This window comes from Sphaeramia orbicularis, chromosome 10 (assembly GCF_902148855.1).
Source record: "Sphaeramia orbicularis chromosome 10, fSphaOr1.1, whole genome shotgun sequence".
NCBI classification, from domain to species: domain Eukaryota; kingdom Metazoa; phylum Chordata; class Actinopteri; order Kurtiformes; family Apogonidae; genus Sphaeramia; species Sphaeramia orbicularis.
This window is the reverse complement of record NC_043966.1, coordinates 34,210,333-34,232,661: the sequence shown is the minus strand read 5'-3', so window position 1 is coordinate 34,232,661 and position 22,329 is coordinate 34,210,333. Positions and strand designations below refer to the sequence as shown.

General features: G+C 38.8%; 2 protein-coding genes across 2 annotated transcripts; both read right to left on the bottom strand.

Moving 5' to 3' along the window:
* Positions 1 to 485: 485 nt before the first annotated feature.
* Positions 486 to 3,410, bottom strand: gprin1 (G protein regulated inducer of neurite outgrowth 1). The gene is made up of 2 exons (XM_030146332.1): positions 3,246 to 3,410; positions 486 to 2,771 (listed from the first exon to the last, which is right to left on the bottom strand). The coding sequence occupies exon 2, from the start codon at positions 2,739 to 2,741 to the stop codon at positions 615 to 617; it is 2,127 nt and encodes a 708-aa protein (XP_030002192.1). The 5' UTR covers positions 2,742 to 2,771; positions 3,246 to 3,410; the 3' UTR covers positions 486 to 614.
* A 3,073-nt stretch (positions 3,411 to 6,483) lies between these two features.
* Positions 6,484 to 20,778, bottom strand: sncb (synuclein, beta). Its single transcript, XM_030145790.1, has 6 exons — positions 20,613 to 20,778; positions 19,434 to 19,567; positions 16,420 to 16,449; positions 16,084 to 16,169; positions 8,814 to 8,900; positions 6,484 to 7,278 (listed from the first exon to the last, which is right to left on the bottom strand). Exons 2-6 carry the CDS (start codon positions 19,552 to 19,554, stop codon positions 7,249 to 7,251), a joined length of 354 nt encoding a protein of 117 aa, XP_030001650.1. The 5' UTR covers positions 19,555 to 19,567; positions 20,613 to 20,778; the 3' UTR covers positions 6,484 to 7,248.
* Positions 20,779 to 22,329: the final 1,551 nt, after the last annotated feature.

Here is a 22,329-nt window from a genome sequence, read left to right as displayed (position 1 = left end):
AGTGTAGGAACTCATCTAACACACACACGTCAAGGCAACATTTAGATCAAATTCAGTTTAAATACATCTAAAATTAAAGGACCTCGATAATGTGCCGATTGACCACAGGGTCATAAGTCACAATCAAAAACTGTTTCAAAGCCATTTTTTCCCCAGTCAAAGCTCTGTGAAGGTTGTTAGCAACCAGAAGAAGGGACACTGGTTGTCATGGCTTCATATTATCTGAGGTGCATTAAAAAAGAAAAGCAGCTGAAATGGCTCAGTGGACAGTTCAATAATCTGGGTGAAACACAATGAAGCAAAAGATGACGTTGATGTATCACCCTCATTTCTCTGTGAAAGGTATCCATTCATTTGTCAGTCTGCAGTTGAAATCTGTGAAAAAGAGTAATCCAGAAAAAGAAGAAAAAAGAAAAACACTTCATATGGCTGCTTATCAGTGTTACATGACTGAAGCGGCGTATTGAATGCTTCTGTGCTTTTTGTGCCTTATGTGAGGAAGTTAACAGCTTCTCACACTTAAGACAATGTGACTTGTGAATAAATCAGTGAATTCACTGCACACAGCCACATGTATCCGAGCTGTCGTGTTATTTTCTTTCCAAAACGTCATGTCACTCTGTGGTATGAGCTCTGGAGCAACAGTGTGGCTGCTGCATGTTCTCCATCATCTGGCGAAAAGGGTTCCGTCTGCGTCGGCTGACTTTCCCATCTCCCCCTGCTCCTCTTTTACCTGCTCTGCCCTTACCCGAGCCTCGCTGGGATGACTCAGAGGTGTGGGGCGTGGCTGAAGGGTTCAGTGGAGGAGGTGGAGGCATGGACGGCTGCCTTTTCTGCTTCTTCACCTGTTTTTCCAGGTGTTTCTGGATAGCCGAGCCCAGAACGGACACCTCCACCACCGCCCCGTACACCTCCCATGTCATCCCTTTCTCATCCCAGCTCACCTCCTGCACCGGCTCCTCACATTTCTCCTCCTTGCAGTTCATTTCCTCCCTTTGTTCCTCATCAGCTTCTTCATTCTTTTGCTCCTGAGTTGATTTCTCGTCCTCTTTTTCTGCAGCTGCCTCCTCATTATTTTCCCCTTCCTCCTCAATTATCTTCTCCTCTATGCTTGTTTCCTTCATGATCTCAGGGAAAGTTGTGGCGATGGGTGTTCTTGGGGTCATGGGTGCTGTAGCAACAGAGCGAAACTCCACCTGTCGCCCTACCTGCATCTCAGCGTCTTTAGTATCTGTACCCACAGACTCTCTTTTTCCCAAAGAGCTTGGGAAGTAGAAGGCTTGGTCTCCCTCTGGAGGGGTCATGGGGCTGGTAGCTACAGACTGACACTGCACCACCTCCAGGCTCACCTGCGTCCGGATGTTGTGGCAGCCAAAAGGAGCTGGAGACTCAGGGACTGCAGATTTTGACAGGGATAACTCCTCACTATCGCAGCGATCTGTCTTTTCCTTTGAATGATCAGATTTTACTTCAGATTTTGGTTGTTCATGAGCAGAAATAGAGGATTCTTCAGTTGCGATTATATTTGAAGATCCCTGTATCTGATCAAAGTTAGAGGTCTTTTCCTTTCCATTCTCTTTTTTCATATCACTGTTGTCTTCTTCGACTTCATCTATTTTGACCATGTCTGCCTCAATGGGACAAATGGAGGACTCGCTTTCTCCTTTGTCCTCTTCCTCCTCAGTATTGCCATGTTGGGTTACTAGGATTGTAATGTCTTGATCCATACTCCCCACCCTCTGCTGCTTATACTGGTGATCGCTACCCTCCTGAGCTTCTTGTGAATCTTTTAACTTAGTGGCAGAGCTCTCTTGAGAAGTATTGCAGCTGACATCTTCAGTCAGCTCCTTTGGCGTGGTACTTTTCAAAGCATCGGTTATCTCTGACTCAGCCTCTGCTGGATGTTTTGTGACAGAAGGGGAACTTTCATGTTGGCTACTCTGACCCTGATCCTCTGTCTTTTTTGTTTTCTCCACCTTCTGCACCGTTTCTCTGCCGATAAGCTCTGGGAAAGCAGTGGTATACGGCGTCTTTGGGGTCATGGGAGATGTGGCAACAGAGCAGAACTGCACCTGTGTACCAACCTGCAGCTCAGCGTCTTTAGTGTCTGCATCCATAGCTCCAGATCCCCCAAAGGAGCGTGGGGGGAAAAAGAAGGAATGACCACCCTCAGGAGGTGTCATGGGACTGGTCGCTGCAGAGTGACACTGTACCACTTCCAGGCTGACCTGTGTACGCATGTGGTGCTGCCCAAAAGGAGCTGGGGAACGAGGGTCGGTGGGGTCTGGAGTTCCTGGCACAGCCACTGAGATACTCTTAGTTTCTGGCTGTTGTTGTCTGTCAAGATCCATGTTTTCTTCAGCAGATTCACACTTATTAGAAATCTCATTAGAAACTGATTGCGTGGAGGTTGTTGTGTCAGCTGTTGTTGTTGTCTCAGCTTTGCTTTGTTGTGTCAGAGGGATGGTGTCAGAGAGCTTACTGTCTTTAGAGTCTGTTTGGTCACTGTTGTCACAAACTTCTCCTGTAAATTCCCCGTTGCTCTCCTCGACGTGGCTCGTATTCATGAGCAGTTTTGGCTCGTAGTCCTCTTGTGTTGTTGACTTTTGACTGGTGTTTATCTGAGGTCCCTCAGTCACAGCGCAGCCATCTGAGCTTCCTGGATGCTCTCCATCATCTGCCTTCTCGCAGAGCTGGCGGTCCTCACTGAGACCTCTCATCTCATCCTTAAGACTTCCCATTCTGTCTTTGGATTAAACTGGTTGAAGTACCTGCAGGGCATAACACAGTGCTGACAGTTTGTGCAACATGTAATTGGTAACTAAAAACAGCCTAGGTATGAGTGCAGAATGAAACGCTTTTGTGGGGTAAAAATACTCTGACTTGATAACGATGTCAAGTGTCCAAACACTGACATGTTACAGTTACATCATTACCATTAGAAATTATTCACATGCTTATTTTTCTAACCAGGAGTTTCATAACCAGTAGTTTTCTCTCCTGAAACATTTCAGTAAACTGTATTTATATGTTAAATCTTGGAACATTTTGGTTCAATTTTACCTCTCATTATACCTTTCAATGCTAAAAATATATGCATGTAGTTTATAGTCAAGTTCTGTTATAGCTTAGAATTGCCTGCAAACAAAAGCCTGCGCAGGAAATCCAGAGTGCTTGCCAAATTTTAACTATGAAGACAAACATTATGAAAACAAATTGCAGGAAATTACGCGTCATAGACATACCTCAGAAGTCCGAGTCACACTGAAGTCTCTCCATTGCTCTCTCCCAAATTTAGGTCAAACATTGTAAATCTCATTGCTGATCAAGACCCACAAGTGTCCGTATATTTCCCGTGTTGACTGATACTGATTGCAGTGGCTACAGGTTTGTCTCTAGAAGAATCTATCTTAGGCAATCCTCTCTCTTTAAGCTGTGGCTGTGTCTATTGAAAAGCTTCAGATTTCCAGTTTCCCTGGAAACCACGGTCGGGCTCTGGCAGTGAGTGGTAATGTAATGACAAAATCTCTCTTCAGCTCTCTAATCACCACTAAATCATAGTAATTAACTCCAGGTTCTCATAGCAACACAATGGCAACTGTGCACAGAGAAATAAACCTGTAAATTGGCGCTCTGGTTTTGCTGAAGAAATGTTTGAGATTGGTGATAAGATCTTTGATGTCACTTAAAGTCATCAGAATAAGGACTTCTGAAGGCGGAGTAAAGTATGCAGAAGAGGGATTTCTTTCTTTGACGATGCATTACTGCTCCTCAGACATGAAATGGTGTGTGTGCGTAGGCCACTTTTACTTGGTGTCTTCACTATAAAGAAATCACTGACTAATTGTAGTAAAAGAGCAGACTGAAGATGCAAAAAAGGCACTGCTGCTAAATCGTCCTTTTTTTCTGGTTTTAGTTTTAGGCGCCTTTTTAACATCTAGTCAAAGACAACAGATGAAAACCTTTCTTGTTAGACACTGTAATACTGGCTCATTTACAGTTCTTATGCTTTTTGTTTTTTTAACCACTGAACTGTCAAATGAATCAATAAATGAAATGAACACAGTCTATCAACAGGTTCCGGGGGTGGGGATGGGGAGGGCATACAATGGAAAAAACAGGTCTGGTTTTGATGGATATAGGCTTTTTGTGAAATATAAGTGCAAGAGTGTTGTGCTTTAACTGTAAAAGTACATGAGGCAAACTGAAGGAGCCTGGAGGAAGCAGATCTGTGCCTCCCACACAGACAAACACTTGTAAACCACCACATCTTTCATGCTCACCCCCAAACTCTCTGTGATGCGACACATATTTCTCTAGAGCCACTATAATTCTGCTCGCCTCGAGTAATTGTGTGAGACCAAGGATGTTTATATTTCAGTCATTTTGACAATCTTCCCTTTCTTGTTTTACTGTAGCAGTGGGCTGTAGCTTGGCCAGAACACCATGTACTGACAGAAGTATTCTCACTATTAATTCAAAGGCCTCCACCAATCCCTGGCCGCCACTGAGTTCTGTTGCCTAGCAACCTGTAGTGTGATAGAGAAGGGAGGTGTGCTGGTAAGGGCCAAGGTAGACAGCCCCGATCACATTCTCATCAGGAGCCATCATCCTGCCAAAGGCCATCTTCTCAGCAATGTGTTGGTAATAATGGCCACGGTTATTCATTGATAAGCGCTCTCCACAGCATAAAACAGGATACTTCACAGATACAGCACTTCTACTGCTACAAACAGTGTTATCTGGGCTGTGTGTGGCAGAATATCACATTTTGAAAGCACAAGAAACAAGTTAGTATCTCTTTTTATTTCTCAAAATAATCACATATAATGAAAGCTATAATAAAGAAAAAAAACACAAATGCAACGACAATTTATGAAGATTTCCTTTGGAATGTGAGCTGTGTTTGGAGATATATACTGTAAATATTTTCTTTCAGGTCTTCGGATGCCAACAAACCTCTATCCATTGTTATTTTATCTAAATCCTACGGATGATCAGACAAGTTGGCTCCAGCTTCAGCTATAATTGTTCATATTTTAGGAATCATTTGGTCTCCAGTTTCTGTCCAAACTCCTTGATAGTGTCTGTGGCCTTGTCAGCAGCTTTTCCTATGGCTGCTTGAGTCTGTTTGCTGGCCTCCTGGGCAGCTTTGGAGAAAAAAAAAAAACAAATAAAACATTGATTATAAAACACAAAACAAAACAAAAAAACAAGTTGTTAGAACCTTATTTCGAGCTAATATGAGGATTATATTTATTTCTTTATTGAATTATACATTTATTTAACACAGACACCTGATCACCCTTCACAAAGTATGTTTTTTTTGTAAAATAAACTATAGAAAGTTAAACCTATATAATGACAATGATGTTTTTTGTTTGTTTGTTTTTGTGAAAGAACACAGTATTAAGTGCAAGTCATTAAAAGATCAGATTAATACTGAAGTGAATGTTTTCAGTTCACATGCACCTCTGTACAAAACGTCACACATATCCATTTACGAGACAAATGTCATTTGTTTGTTGTCAGTTTATCATTTATTTGAACTGAAGGAGTTCACCTCCACTTTCAGCAAAGCTTTTTTTTTTCTGCACTGCCATACCACATACAACATTGGAAAAATCTAAAATGTTATTCAGATATAAAACACTTCTTCATGTTATTTAAGCTCTGTGAGATCAGAAGAATTTGTTTGTAATGATGTACTTTTTCCAGATTTACAAGTTTCTGAAACCAAGCTAACGTCCATTCTTGAACATAATCCATTCATTTACTGATGACATTTACTGTACCTGTGCTGACTGTATCCTTGGAGGAGTCTGCCACCTGCTGCACAGCATCCTGCGCTGCCTGCACTAAAAACACACCAGAAGGACTCACTGTACAGTCACAGACCTCAGGGATAAAAAAAAAAAAAAAAAAAAAAAAAGCTGTTTCACAAGAAAGAAGGGTGAAAAGGGCTTTCTCTGTCTACCACAGCTCACAGCTTAATGCTATACCTGTGGAGTCTGTGACTCCTTTTGCTGCTGAGTGGCTCGTGCCTTTCAGGCTCTCAAAGGACTTCTTGAATGAGGCCATGGCTCCTGTCTTTGTCCCTGCAGTGTCCGCACATCATCTGAGGCGACAGAGGCAGCGGCGGCTGTTTAATACCCTCTGTTTGGGGCCGACAGCACAGAGCCGGCACGTTCCAGCTGGATTAACCCAAACAAAACCCACTCAAAGAAGCGCGACCAGACTGGCATCCCAACTATGGCAATGTCCTGCCAAGGGCCAGAGCCCGCTCAGCAGATTCTACACATCCTGTAATCAAACCCCCAGACATAGCCAGCAAAAAGAGAAACATGTGAGGATGAAGCAAAAGTCCGTACAAAAATGAACCAACAGGAAGAAAAAAGAGAATCAGATAAAAATGGTTCATAATGTAATGAGTGACCAAGGCCAAAATGATTTAAAATATTATCAATCAACAAGTAGTTTTCTTTTTTTACTTTTTATTTACAGAGGATTTGTATGTCTGGCTTAACACATAAACCTTTATATTGACAAGTCCTGCAATTTAAAGCACATAGTGATATGACAACCATTATGATTTCAAGACATAATATATTGACTTTAACTTGATAAAATCTTCAGTACACACAAACACACCCACACACAAACATGTATACTCTGTCCATTTCTAACAGATAATTTACTGGAATGATTTCACAAGCAACTATAAAGATACAATGTAAAAAACTCTTACTTCAAAAACAGTAAATAAATTTTTCCAAAGAAATGCAAAAGAAAAACCCACAAACAGGCATTGTCGACACTTAAGAGGATATTATTGTATTCATATCTGCTTGCAACCGGACATATTTATTTTTTCCACTCCCAATGTTTCATTGGAAGATGATGAACATCTATTGCACATTTCTAAATACAGATACACACAAGTACAAATTCACAAGCCCTGGCTCTGGTCTCATTTCATTGGGAGGGATTCAAGGAAATGAGACAGAGAGGACAATCCTACATCTCAATAAATACCTACACCCAACACATTACATTAATAACATGACATTTACAATATATAATAATAAAAGATTTGTCTTGAAGGAAGAACATTTTTCAGTGGGAATGCTTGTCTTTTTAGTTGTTTTTTGCAACAGGGGTATAATTGGAATTGGTTCAGCATTTGTCCTTGTTATTATTAGAAATATTATTGTGCTGCTGGTTGGATGGTGGCTCGGAATGATGCTTTTACGCTTCTGGCTCGTAGTCCTGGCTCTCCTGGGAAAAGAACAGATTTTTTTAGAGACAGACAGGTCACATTTGCAGCACAGGAAGTCTTCAGGTTAAATTAAACTCTGAGACTTTAATTAAAACTTAAGCAAATGAAATATAACTTCAGTCAGTGTAAGTATAGAGTATATGACCGGGGGCTTATAGTGAAACAGAATGGCTCTGTGCTGATGATAGTGATGTCACTCCATCATGGTTCATCTGCTGGTTCAATGGCCCTGTCAGGCCTGCAGAGGGCAGCATAAGCCTACAGCAGCTTCAAGGACGTGTCGTGAGCACATTCCATCATCCTTGTAACCCTGCACACACCTCCTCCACACACACATGATCGTAGACAAAATGAAACAGCCTCCAGGATTGTGCTGTGCACTTATGTCATCTGCTGTATTTACAAAAAATCTGCACACTGGATGGGATGGGTTTTATTCTCCAAATCCTCTTTGACAAGGCTTGGTACATGTTTGCACTGCAGCACTGAGACTCCATATTTACAGCAATGCAGGGAGACCCTGACATTTACCCACAATGCACAGAGGCAGAGAGCGTCATCACCACACCCATTCAGACAGGGCACGCACATCGCTGTTGTAGCAATAGATGGGGGAGGGGAAAGAGATGCGGAGGAGTGGGAGAGAAGGATGGAGGACATGGATGGAATGAGATACTGCCTCTGAGAAATTCATTTTTAATTTGCATCTCACTTTTAATTTGCATCCATTTCTTAAATGAATAATTCAGTAATCCACTAATTTCTATTATAACTGACAACAACATAAAATCAACCAAATGTACCTAATAAATTGAACATTATTACAGATCCTGCACATCCTCAAACTGAAGCTGAATAACATTAATATTCACAAAGAGGCCAAGTCGACAGGAATAAAAAGGTTTTCTGGCTATAAACAAAACACATTCAAGTGATATATTTCACTAAAACTATACTTTAAATCTAATATTCATTGTGTGGTATTTTTATTCAAGAATATCTATTTTAAATGTCTTTCCAAAGCTGTAGTTTCTGCACACTTTGTCTTATTCTTCACAGCCAAAATCCAAAAATAGCCATCTGTGTCAGACTCCCTTCTCCATGCACACACAGAGACACACACCCAGTCCTCGGTGTAGGTAGGTGGTGCTATATTCACTGTACTCACTAGGTGGCAATTGGTTTGTTAAGCCCTCTGTGTTCATTTCCAGAGAGAATCGTGTTTGTGTGGGACAGAAGTGGAGGGCAAATGTGGAGTGCTATTGAAATGCAATACGGCAAAAACATGTAACTGTGCGGAGCTGCTGAATACAAATGAGCCTCTGCTGCGAGTGAATGGACTAATTCCAGTCTCCAGTCCGAGTTTTTTTTTTTTTATTATTATTATTTTTTTTTTTTACAATCTGATGCTCTTTTAAATCTCGATATAGGAAAAAATTACTGAAACTCTATTACCATAAAATAATGCACAATTTGTTGGGGTTCTTATGCAGAGCAGTGATGTGTTTCAGTCTGTGTAGTGTAGTCTGATTACCTGCTGGGTCTCATCATATGTCTCCCCTTCTGGCTCCAGCATGGCCTCTCCCTGGCCCTCCATGGCCTCCTGCCCATACTCTTCAGGCTGCAAGGAGAGCGAGGCACAGAGATGAACATGTAACATGTGCATATGATGCCATGCTATTGTAAATTCTCATAAAACCAACAATGTGTTCATCTGTTTTACAGTACTTTCCCTGTGGAAGTCTTTGAAATAAGGCTACAAATATATGTAAATGAGTGTTGAGTAGCTCTTCTGAAACAACAGGAGCAGATTTTAGACATGTTAAAAGTGCAGATGTGTATTTAGAACACCACGATGTGTGGATGATTCAAAACTATTTACAGTGTCCGGCATTCAGTCGCCCATGCAATAGTGTGGTTAACTTCCTTTGGTGGAAAGATGCGACTATGACGCTACTTGGCACAGGATCAGCAGAGGATTGGTTGGTTTTTCCTTGCACTTCAAAGAGCTGCACTATAAACATAGCTCCACTAGAAAGAAGCCAAATATTTTTAAGTATTACTAATGTTTTGTGTTAAATAGCCAAATTACTTGAAACTAGAATACAAGTTTAGCCACTGAAAAACAAACTACAAAAATAAAAAGAGAGAAAAGGAGAAAAGGCTATTATTTAAGCAAGCTGTGCTTATTACCAGTAATGAAAATACAATTACTTAAAACAGACTTAATACTGCTAAATTAAGAAGTTGTATCAGTTGTCTCAGTCTTGAAGTAAAGAAAACAATCTTGTTCCTTTGCAGGGTTATTATATAATCCAGTGTTTTGGCTTGTAACTGTAATTTAGCTCAGTACTGGCTGCATTCTATCAAGATAAAAGAAATGATTGTCTTGATGATAGAAATTACGATAGTTTTCTAATGCATGTGATTATATACCTTTAAGTAACAATTTTTTTACTCTGTTTTTGCAGTGCATTGCTTAGAGCAGGGGTGTCAAACTCATTTTGGTTTAGGGGCCATATTTAGCCCAATTTGATCTCAAGTGGGCCAGATCAGTAAAATAATGACTTCATAATCCATAAATAATGACAAATCCAAGTTTTCTTTTTGTTGTAGTACAAAAAAAAAAACAACAAAAATTTAAATTATGAAAATATTTACATTTTGCAAACAAGATGTGAATAACCTGAAAAAACAGAAATTTCATTTGAAAAAATTAGTGCAATTTTAACAATATTATGCCTCAACTTATTTTTTATACATGTACATTTACACACAATGTTACATAAACATTTGGTAACAGGCAGAATATTGTTAAAATTTTGGAGTTCGGAACTAAAATTTGAACAATTTCTACAATATTCCATCTCTTATTATTAACACAACTACAGATCACAGTGGATCCATAAATGCACCAAACATTTAGTAACAGGCAAAATATTGTTAAAACTGCACATTTCGGGTTGTTCATCTTTGATTTTATTTATGTATTTATTTGCGTTTTATTGTGAAAGAATAGTTTTGTAAATGTAAATATTTTCATAGTGTAATGTTATTTTTTTCACTTAAATTTTTTCCACATAATTTTTCAAGAAGAAAATTTGTATTTGTCATTATTTATGGGTTATTGTGTTATTATTTTTACTGTAGATCACATTGGTCTGTATGTGGAACCTGAACCAAAATGATTTGGACAACCTGAACTGTTCAGGTTAATTTTTGTACTTTCATCCCACGGGCTGGAATAGAACCTTCGGTGGGCCAGATTTGGCCCCCGGGCCACATGTTTGACACCTCTGTCTTAGAGGCTAGAAGTTGGTCAGTTCATCTCCTCCTGCTCTTCTTTATTTACCAGTGAGTTACAGAGTAGACTGTAAATTCTCATTACTGCTGTACAAAGCTCTATGTGGACCATCTTCAGAGTTCTTTGCAGAGTTGTTGAGCATTCAGTTCAGGTTCATTCAGTAAATTTCTATGATCTATACTCATTCATAAAGGGTTTTGTGGGGCACCCTGGTCACTTGATAAAGTGCCTATGACAGGGGCCAGGGCCTTATTTCAGAGACCTGGGTTTGATTCTGGACCTTACTCATCTATCTCTAAAGTCTCTAATAAAAGCCAAAGACCCAATAAAGGTCTTTATGTCTTGTGAGCTGTGATGCTATTTGTGATGTCTTAAAACCCATCTTTCATTTAAAGGAGTAATATTTGGCTTTTTTTTTTTTTTTTAAGAAATTCTGCATTTTAAAACATTTCTCTGTGGTCTACATAAACTGTAAATGCTATGCTTGGGTCTGAATTCTGCATTAATTCAACTCCACAGGTCCATCTTTAACCCTATTTCTGAGTAATGACATCAGAAAGGTTGTTTTGAGCGCTGGCCCTTTAAATGCAAATGAGCCACTTCATTACCCACCCCCTCCAGGTTGTTGACCATGCTTTCTATCCCGTTCAGCCACTTGTGTTTGTTAATACAACCAACAACTGAACATTTTAGGTAATCGGCTCGAAGTTTGAACATTTTTTCAGTATGGACTACAACCGCTGCAGCTGATAAACAATTATGTCGTACTCTGAGAAGTGTTCATTGGAAGTCTTGACCTTATATGTACAAATGTCATGACGTAACTAGTTAGAAAACGTAACAAATTAAGCAGAAATTTAAACAGGTTGTAGAAATCCACTTCATTTTTGCTGGAATGAATATAAAGATAGCTTTGCAGCACCTGGAGGGTTCAAATTCTAACTTTTTTACTTTTTAACTTCAACTTTTTGAACTATTAGGGTCCAAATACACAAATAAATGTACCAAAGACGAATACAAGTGGGTTTAGCAAAATATGACCTCTTTAAAAAAAAAGTGTTGTTAGGAAGTTATTAATTGTATCTAATATGTTTTCTTATGTATTTTGCTTCTAACAGAAACCAACCTTTATACCAAAATCAACTTTACTGGATAATTTTTTTTTTTTTTTCTAATATGGCCTCTCTTTTACGATGACTCTTGTTTGTGCATTTTTTTTAAACTGAAATTTGTTTCAAACATGTAAAAAAGTGGAAGAAAACAAGAACACTGCAAAAATCTAAATCTTACCAAGTGTATTTTTCTCATTTCTAGTCAAAATATCTCATCACACTTAAAATAAGACATAATCACCTAAAGAGTAACTTTTCAGTGAGATATAAGAACTTATTTTTATACAATAGATCTTGAAAATCTTATTTCAAGAAATCTCACTAAGATAATTTTCATTCGTTCCATTGGCAGATTTTTTTTGCTTAATTCAAGATTATTTTGTTTAATTCAAGCAAAAAAAAAAAAAAAAAAAAAAATCTGCCAATGGAACAACTGAAAATTATCTTGGCAAGATTTCTTGAAAAAAGATTTTCAAGATCTATTGTCTAAAAATAAGTTCTTATATCTCACTGAAAAGTTCCTCTTTAGGTGGTTACATCTGATTATGTCTTTTTTTTAAGTGTGATGAGATATTTTGACTAGAAATGAGAAAGTACACTTGATAAGATTTTTGCAGTGAATACACTAAAGACTAAAGTTTAAATGTAGAGAAAAAAATACAGCATTTTACATCCTGTGGAAAATAAACTGTCAATGGCATTTTATTTTATTTTACACATTGGAAGGTGAGTGGGAGAAAGTTAAAACTTATTTATTCCAACTGTTTTCCATAAGTTTTTCCAGCTTCCTATGATGAAAATGGTCATTTGGTTCCACTGTGCAGTCATAGCCAAACGTTTAGGCATTTGTCAGTAACAGTCTTTGAAATCTGAATATTGTTCGTAATTGTTCTTCAATGTACACCAGAAAAAAAAAAGTTAGGCCGTACATTTAATAAAAAGAAAAAAAGACTTGACTATACTCTCCGCCTTGTGAAGCACAGGACCATAAATATAACGTTACCTCACATCTTTACTTAATAATCGAGGAAACACTGAAAATCCTTCATCTAATTTGATGTCTTGATGCGGTGCACTAGGTGTCCAGATGCTATATCCCGCTTTGAGAGGTTTATGAAGCAGACAAACTCATCATCGCTGCACCTGCCACTACAAAAACAAAGCTAGTGGGTCACCACTTATTTTTAACGCTGCACTAATCAAGTCAATTAGGTCAGAGAAGAAGAGACTATAATCCTGTGTGTATCTAGCCGGTGTGATTGCTGTAAGCCCACCAACATGATTAGCATGGTCTTACAGTCTGCACAATGAAGAAACAACACACAACTTATCAGACAGATCACAGCCTCAGAAAAAAAGTCAGCATGAAAGGGGCGCTTCATGCGAGAAACATGCATTGTATTGTTTAAAGTGAAGAGGATTTTGGTTCAAACTGTGTAATTTCAGGTCAGTCTTAAGAGTTTTTCTTATTTTTTCATGTAACGATACAAATAATGGATGTCTGACCCAGTGTTTGCTGTAAGTGAATAAAAAATCCAACTGCACATGTGATAAGAGTGTCAGCAGTTTAACAGTCTGTTGTCAGGGTGTTGAAATGAGTAGTTTTATCGCTCAGATAGTGCCTTCAAGAAGCCTATTACAGCGGGCTGTCAGATTTACTAGATTAGTGAGTCAGTGGAGAGGGTCCAAGTCTGCAGGATGAAGGCTTAGGACCGGGCGAGGACCTCTATGTTTTACCGACAGTCTGACAGTGACAACTCGCTGACAACACAGGAACACATCACTAAAGGCAAAGAACAGGTGGGCAAGTCTCAGCAACAGTCTATGAATAAAATGTGTGTCACTCAAAAGCCTAAGCTGGGCTTTAAAGATGCTTTTTCTACATTCTGTCTGTTTGCACTACTTATGTCCCATCAACTCCACAGTCACAGTGTGTGTATGAATGAATGGAAAGCAGTGACATTCTCTGAGGTCATTGCAAGGATAAAGACAGGAGTAATAATGGAAAAGTCATGTGTTGAAGAAAGCTGATAGTCCCACAGTGAGATTGTTTGGGTCAGTGAAAGCGGCCTGTGAAGTGAGGCCGTCTTCTGGAGTGAGGACAGATCTGTGAGGAGCTGCCGTCAATCCTCCGGAAACATTTATCCGGTGGGTCATGTGAACTAGAAGGCTTTTGTTGTTTTTCTAGATGTAAAACGCCAGTTAAAACCTGACATTTTGTACTCTCTTGATTGTGGAATGTGAAGTGTTAAGTACACTAAATGTGAGAGCAGAGGGAAAAAAAAACAGATAAAATATTAACTTGTAACTGTTTTGTGCGACATGCAAATTCATCAGCTCATGTTTATCCCTGCTGTCTAAATCTGGCTCTCCACAGTCCTGTCCAGACTTTAATGATCACAACTTACAACGAGATGCCAACTGTAAGTGAGACTTGGATTTGGAACAGAGTTTTATTTCCCTCTTTCTCTGTGTGACTTGTTCTGAGGCATGTGTGCAAACGCAAAACTAGGACTGTTTAGATGTTGCCATTTTAACGTGCATGTACCATTATTAAATGATATACATTAATTAGGCCTGGGTTTAGAAAAAAGATCTTGATTGGAAGCATTGAGTCAAAATGAATAAAATCCTGAAATCGATTTTTTTAAATTACGTTTCCTATTCTTAGTAGGAGGTGACGTAAGACTGTGCTAATGAGAGCACTTATTGGACTTCATTTGTCAAGTTGAATAAGAAGTACATCAGTGTAACTGCTTTCAGGTCAATTATTAGTCTGAGGATGTCCTTCAGGAGAAAGCAACATTAGAAACTGAAATAGTCTAAACTGATCAGAAGTGAATTGAATCAAATCAGAAATCAAGTTGTATAAGAGCCTTGTGAATCAGAACTGAAATGATTCTGGAAACCGTTGAAATTTAATCAATTGATCCCTGATGTCCCATGAGTCTTAGTTTTTCAGTGAAATATAAGCTCATATTTACATTTTAGACTCTTTCTCGGGTAAATAAATAAGATGATGTCTATTTTTCATTATCTTTTGAATGTTTTATGCAAATACAAATGAAAATTAACCCATAAAGACCCAGTGGTACTTCTGTGGCTGCTCCTAAATTATTTTTTCTCTATTTAACCTTTCTTAAGGGATTTATCATCATTTATTATTATATTATCTTCTGTAATTTTTTTAAGTTTTTTTTTTACAGTGAAAATCAGGCTTTTTCCTATTTTTATTCCACTGATCATGTAGACGTTCATTAAAGTTCAGAGTGAATTCAAAGGTTATTATGTCAAAACAGAGAAAACTAAAGAAAAAGGGACTTTTTCAGCAAATATACAAATAACTGAACATTAACCAAGTGTCTCCATCCACTGTCATTTATGAAACTCCATGGGTTTTACTGGTGAATCAATGTTGTAGAAGATGATAGTGTTTCCACGGTAACTACAGAGCTTCTGAACATCCAAATGGCTCATATCCAATGACCATGAAAAATGACAAACTGCATTTTACCTGAAATATTTCAACATATTGATCGGTTTAGTGTTTCAGAAGATATTGACCATTTTAGATGATTTTGGTCACCAGTGGCTGTTTGGGTCTTTATGGGTTAAACTATATTCTGCTTCATCTTTATTTTTTCTCAATATTCACTTGTATACAGTCATGGAAAAAATTATTAGACCATCACAAGTCATCAAAAACAATGGTTATGCAATCAAGTACTAACTCCTGTGTGTATCATGTGACTAAAACAGACAGAAAAGAAAACATGGAATGTCTAAAAGCACTGTTTTTGGCAGTACAATGCCATAGCTACTGATGTTAGAATGGATATGATTTTGGTTATTTTCAAGAAAACCATGGAAAATTGCTAAATATCAGCTCTGAAATTAAACTCTTATGAACTATTTTTTTTAGTTATCATTATATTTGTCCAAACAAATGTACCTTTAGTTGTACCAGGCATTCAAATGAGCAAGAAAATGTAGAAAACAAAGGTGGTCTGATCATTTTTTCTCTGACTGTAGTTTGTAAATACCTTGTCTAGCTGTTTTATTTTCTTATTTAGTAGTTTTTTTGTGATCCGCCTATGGTTTTTGTAATCTAATTTAATTTACTTATATCTACATGTAAATATTACTGAGCTGATTTGGTGTGAATACTGATTGTGTAGTGGTGAGTATGAGATTTCTGTTATATACATATATAGCTGTAATATATTGAGCCTAATAGGATGTCAAATTCCAAATATAAAAAAAAAACAACAACTTGTATTCTTTAGGATGTATTCTCATAAACAACACTGAGGAGTCAAGTCTGGTTAGTATACACATGATTTCAGTGAATTGAGTGACACTGTTAGTGGCGGTCATGGTGTACATACATTCATGTCAGTAGGGAACTCGTCCTTCTTCACCAAACCAGTGGCAGCGACGATGTTTCCAACAGCTCCAGTGGTCTTCTCAGCCACTGTGGAAACACACAAACATCATGTCCACACACACAAGTAACAGTATCTCCACTGATTCTGCAGGCTGATTAAAAGTACTTTAGCCTCTTTAGCTTCTCAATTGATTATTGCACATAATGACCACTCACACACAGCCCCCACCCCCACCACTCTAATACATTTCCAGCTTTCTCTCTGCAATAATGTAGCAATGAAAACGCTTTTACTCCTCCGATAATGTACATACTGGTAAATAAAGCAGAAACTCACCTGTACCCACGCTGTCTTTAGCCTTGCTTCCTGTATAAACAGTAAAGACAATTAGAAATCTTGCGCTTTTACTGATGTTACAGGTCAAACATTGTCTATTTACAGCCTCATCTTGTTCATAACTAATCGCATTACAACTGTGAACAATCACTACTCACTAATTGGCTTTTACACAAGAAAAACAATGTCAGTGTTGTTTATAGCTCATGTCTGTCACTGCAAGAAAACAATCACAGCTGGTGTAATTGCGCTTCTTGGTTCTGTTCTTGGGGAAGTTGTTAAACTTAGTTGCTGCTTTAAATCTCAACCTCTGCTTTGTTCTCTGATCTTTGACAGATCTCATCCATCCACAGTGCAGTACATGGGGTGATTTAGACAGTCTACTGTGTGCCCACTGGTCTGATCACTCAGACCATGTCATCCTCTCTATTGTGCAGCAGTCACACGCCTTATTGGTCCCCCGAGGTCCCCTAAAAGCCACCTGAGGGGAGCCGAAATGATGATGAAGCACAGAATTGTTTCTACAAAAGGCGAGCCTCAAAGCAAAGAGATGCATCCATTTGAGAATTGTTTTCGGTGAAGTACTGGAGCAACTCAGCATCTTCATTATGACAAATGCACAAATTCAGTGGGTGTGAAAGTTTAGAGAAATAAGATACGTGAGATTTGCAAATGATGTTTGCTATTTTTAAGCTATAGAAGATCTTTTTTCTCTAAGCATCAAACAATAATTAGCATATTTTCTGTCTCTTTAAAGTCTCTGTGGTTGTTAAAATCCTGTAGAGATCGTTATATTGTAGAATCTGTCTTTATTTAAAATTTCATCTAATGCACTGAATGCTTCATAGGTGTTATTTCTCTAAATGACACCTTCTAGAAACACAGCTAAACACAAATCTGTTATTTTTGACTCTAGCTTTATTGATGCAACTTCTCTTTTACTGATTATTTGAAACCTTCACAGAAAAATTTTGTTGAACCTGAGCATCAAAGTGATATACAGATTTTATACAATATTAGAAAGTAATTCTTAGGTATAGCTAAACAACAATAACTGAGTGAATTCATGGTATTGAATTATCTAAGAGGGAATGTTGTGACTGAAGTATAGATGCTGCTTGGATTAAATGTTTTGATTTCAAAAGGCATTTGTAAATCAGGATTTTCTCATTTCCTCCACTCTTTCCTGTTCTCCTCAGGCTGACTGCTCAGCTCAGCTGGGTGGGCGGTCTGCAGCAGTAGCAGCTGTCAAAAGGTGGGTCACAGACCTATCAGATCACTCTTGCCCCTCCTCCAACAGGGACCTTCAAGCAAATCATACGCAGCTTTCTAGGGCACTGCCATGCTCAACAAGCGATGTACACAAGCATTGAAACGCTTCTATCCTCTCTGTGTACCACACAGATGTAACACAGAGAAGCCACACGTTACCACTGCTGCCTGACACGTTTCATTCCACCAAGGAGGAGTGACAGCGACACGGCGCTAAATATGTAGGGTAATTGGATTCCACCTCATTCCAGACACATCTGACAACTTCTGCTGGAGTACCCGGCATCTCTACGACGCATCCAAAACACACTGTCACACAATGGGACGAACTGGTGAATGCAGAGATACCAGCAAGGGTGCCACTGGAAATTTGGGTCCCCTGACAGCAACTCCACAACTGACAAAAGAAATATCTGTAATATGTGACAGGTTCCAGCTCTGGTCCCCTGAGTCATCCAGTCCTCCCTCCTTCACCCCGACGAGAGCAAATGTAGGGTAACAAGCAGAGCCGGCCAATAACGGAAGAAATGATTTAACACAAACCTCATGGGGACATTCAGGAGAGTCTAATTACATGGGTGTAAAATTATAATAATTGAAATAAAACATGTGATGCTCATGACACATAATTGCATGGTACAGGAGAAATTAAAACCAAAACCATGTATTAATTATCACAACAATATAGCTTCTCATATTTGGTAACATGACAAGCAGTTTTCATTGTACTATAATGATTTGACAAGATTAAAGATTAATTCTTAATTAATACCCAAACTGAACCTGAAAGCTGTCAAAGAGACTGTTGCTTTTAACACTTTTTGTCATAAGGCATTTACTCAGACAATCTGAAAACAAAACATGCTCTCTGCCCCTTCTCTTGCAACTTTAATCTGTGTAGCCATCTCCCATAGTGTCTATTACAAATTAGACTCCACCGAAAAGGACAAAAGCGCAGGCCTTTCGCCTATTTGTCTCCAGGAGGTGACCGCAGGCTGGGACTGCTGTACAATCTGCTACCATCCAATGCACGGACATGTGGTGAGAGCTGCTCCCACCATCCTGCTGCCCCACCCCCATCCCTTGCTCCTATCTCCTGCCTGTAGCCCAGTCAAGTGAGGCGAAAGGGAAAAGGACACTCACAAGCTCTAATCACATGCTTTACATTAAAATAGTCCCTTACCAAATGATGTCATAATTAGTTACTTTCAGGAGTAAAAAGTACAAAAATAGCATGACATTGACAAAACTGCTGATTCAAATGCTGTATTGGTGTGAGAAAAAAACAAAGCTATTGATTAACTGACATAATGACTGATAGTCTGATTAATTAGATGACTGCTGTTATAATAAACAACAGACTGTTAACCAAAGGGGAGTTCTGATGTGTATTATATCATACTCTTCAGCCATTTCAGCTTAGATCCTACAGGTACCCCGATAAAACACATTATGCAATCTGCACAGGAAACAGTGATTAAAAATAATGTAAGTGATTAATATACTCCGCTGGGTTCTTTAATGTGTGAGGGGAGCAGAAATGAGCTTTTCAAATGAGTCAATAACAAATCAAGCATTTGTCTCAAGACATATGGGAATGGTGTTGAGGCTACATCATATAATATTCACTGAGCTGATGTATTGCCTGATTCTGCATAAACCAGGCACACTGTCAGTCTCAGAGGGCCTGTGTATGATGTGCATGTCAATTATCTGCAAACACAGATTTGGGATCATCTTACCTACAAACATGACTCCTTCTTTAGTCTTTTCAGCCGCCACCGCAACACCTTCCTTGGTCTTCTCTGCGGCCACAGCCATCCCCTCTTTTGCTTTAGACAAACCCTTCATAAACACATCCATCTTGGCCGAGTTACTGTAGAGAGATGGAGCACAACTGCTGTCAGTCACCATCACTGCTGTCAGCACCTCACCATGTACATTAGAGCTCATTTATATGTACAGTTGGCATTATGTAGCTCATACTATTAATAATAAATGTAATTATTCTATTGCAATTCATTTTTGAAGATTTTCTTCTAATGTAAGACCATGCACTGTGCGTTATTGTAAAAGAGGGTAGCGACGCCTCCTGTGGTAAATCCTGACAGCTGCAGCTCAACCATCAGGCTGTAGTAAAAACCCTCTGTTCACTCATGCATTCAAGCCCTTTTCACATCCTCGTCAATGCATAAAATATTCAGAAGCAAAAAGATTTCAATGAAATGGTTAATTGTGGAGGTGCTCATTAATTATTGCTGGCCTGTAATGCTACTCTCAGCTGCAGAGAGATGACAGGACTGCGCCTGGGGAAAAGCACAGGCCTTTAAAAAAAAAAAAAGAAAAGAAAAAAAACTACAGAGCACATAGTAGAAAGGTGGCATTTTATTGCAAGAGCTACTCTACGTTGCTGGGGGAAGGGATGCACGATGTACAATGTGATATCTGCACGCATCACGGTTTAAGCGTAGAATTATGTAGATGTAATCCGAGACTGTGCGATCACACGCAGAGAAAGACTCTGATAAAAGACACCAAGCTGCGGTCCACGACTTGGCTGCTATTCCTGCATAAGACACCGACATTCAAGTCTCATCCAGGATATAACAGGTCAAACCTTTCATTACTACACGCACCAATATATGTCGACCGACTCTCAGGTTTGCATCGGTGCCTGGCATCTCTATTTGCATTTACAAAAACGCAGCCCATACTGGCAATAAATACACCGACATGAAATCCAACAGTATTTGTACATTATGCATGAATTGAGCTTTGAGTTATTTCCATCCGCGGTGCACACCAGTGTCTTCTATCTATCGACGCTTCCATGCATGGTCCATCAAATGGTGGTGACCTCTATACGCGTAAAAAAAAAAGAACATTAACGTGCCAAATCGAGGAATAAACACAGCTCTTACCTATTTACAAATAGCCTGCGACTTGTCCCCTTATGATTCCCTGGCGCACCCGGTTCAAACTATCGTCTAAATGGATGATATCTTCAGATGATAACTGGATGGGCCTTCCTCGGACTGATCTCCACCAACAGGGACGGCCCCCTTCACAGTGCGGCTGAGACTATCACGTACCCCCCTCCTCCCTCCCTCCCTCCCTCAGTCTCCTCTCCTCCTCCTCTCCTCTCCCCTCCCCTCCTGTCCCCTCTCTTCCCACCATCACCGGCTCCCTCTCCTATATTGATCACCCCCAGATGTCAACTGGTACACCGTGGAAAACCAGTTTAACAGAGCCACACCACGTCATCTTGTCCTTCTTGATTTTCTATAATGCGGCAACCGGACCTAGAATCATGCCATATTACACACAACACCACCATTCCCACTGCAGTATCCATCTTATTTAAGGCCAAATACACTTATTGATATTCAGCCTGTATGCGCTTTAACCCTTTCATGCATAGGTCACTACAGTAGACAGTTATTCTCCAACTGTTCTCTTGTATATTAATGGGTTTTGTTGTTTTAGTTCCATATCAGCCAACACTGATGCTTCTGCACCATCCCATACACTGACATTCATACAATTACTGTAACTGTGCTGTTCTTGATAAACCTGATCTGCACTAACATGTATGAGTGTAAAACAATTGTTATTTGTTAGACAAAAAGTTTTTTTTTTTTGCATATTATCTCCATGAAGTGAGTAATTACTACCATTAGAATATGTTAAAATGCGAGAAGACATCAGATTAGCAGCATTAAAAATGTTTTTATTTCATTGTTTTCATATCACTTTCTGATATTGGGTTTTAAACACGTTTCTTTACTTCAAAAATTAAAAACATGAATATTTTTCTAATTCCACAGAAAAAAATAACTCAATCGCATTGTTCTTTTCATGCCAAAGGAGGAACAAAAACACTCAAGAAAAAAATCTTGACAAAGGCTCTCAAAATTCATGCATTAAAGGGTTAATGAGAGTGTATATGAGTTTCATGGTTGTATAATCTTTATGACAAATTTCTATCATGCATCTTTACGCATACTGTGACTATAAAACAACCTTTGAGTACAATATATGGAATACCCCTACTATTTCTGTGCTATTACATTTTTCTTTGTGTGCATTTGCCCACTCCTGCCTTTCCTAATGTGTTCTTCTGGACCCCACCTGGAATTATATATTGGTACTGTCAGCCCCATAGCCCACAAAAGCAGGCGGCTCACTTTATTGGATATCAATATTCCAACAAAGCAAGAAAGTACAAGTGCTACAGTCTTATACTTTATTTTTAACTGCCCCCAATTAGCTTTTTAACAAGCCTTTACAGTCAGGAGGTAAAGGCATTAAAAGACAAGCCAGTCATCCTGTTTAGTGTACCAGTAGTGACAGGTTAAGAACAGCATGGACCAAGGAAGACGGTGATACCATTTCATGTAAGAAGAGGGGGTGAGTCATTTAGAATTGACACAAGAACATGCACTTATACACATATTTTTTTTCTTTATATTTTTTTTTTCAGTGTGAATTCATTGTTAAAATATCTCAATTCATTTTTATGTCATAATATTATTAAAGCAAAAAAATAAAAATAAAAAATAACAAATTAACCCTTTAAACGTCGTCTGTGTGATTTATGATTTATCAGTTTAGCCGAAGTAGTAATGGTCACGAGCT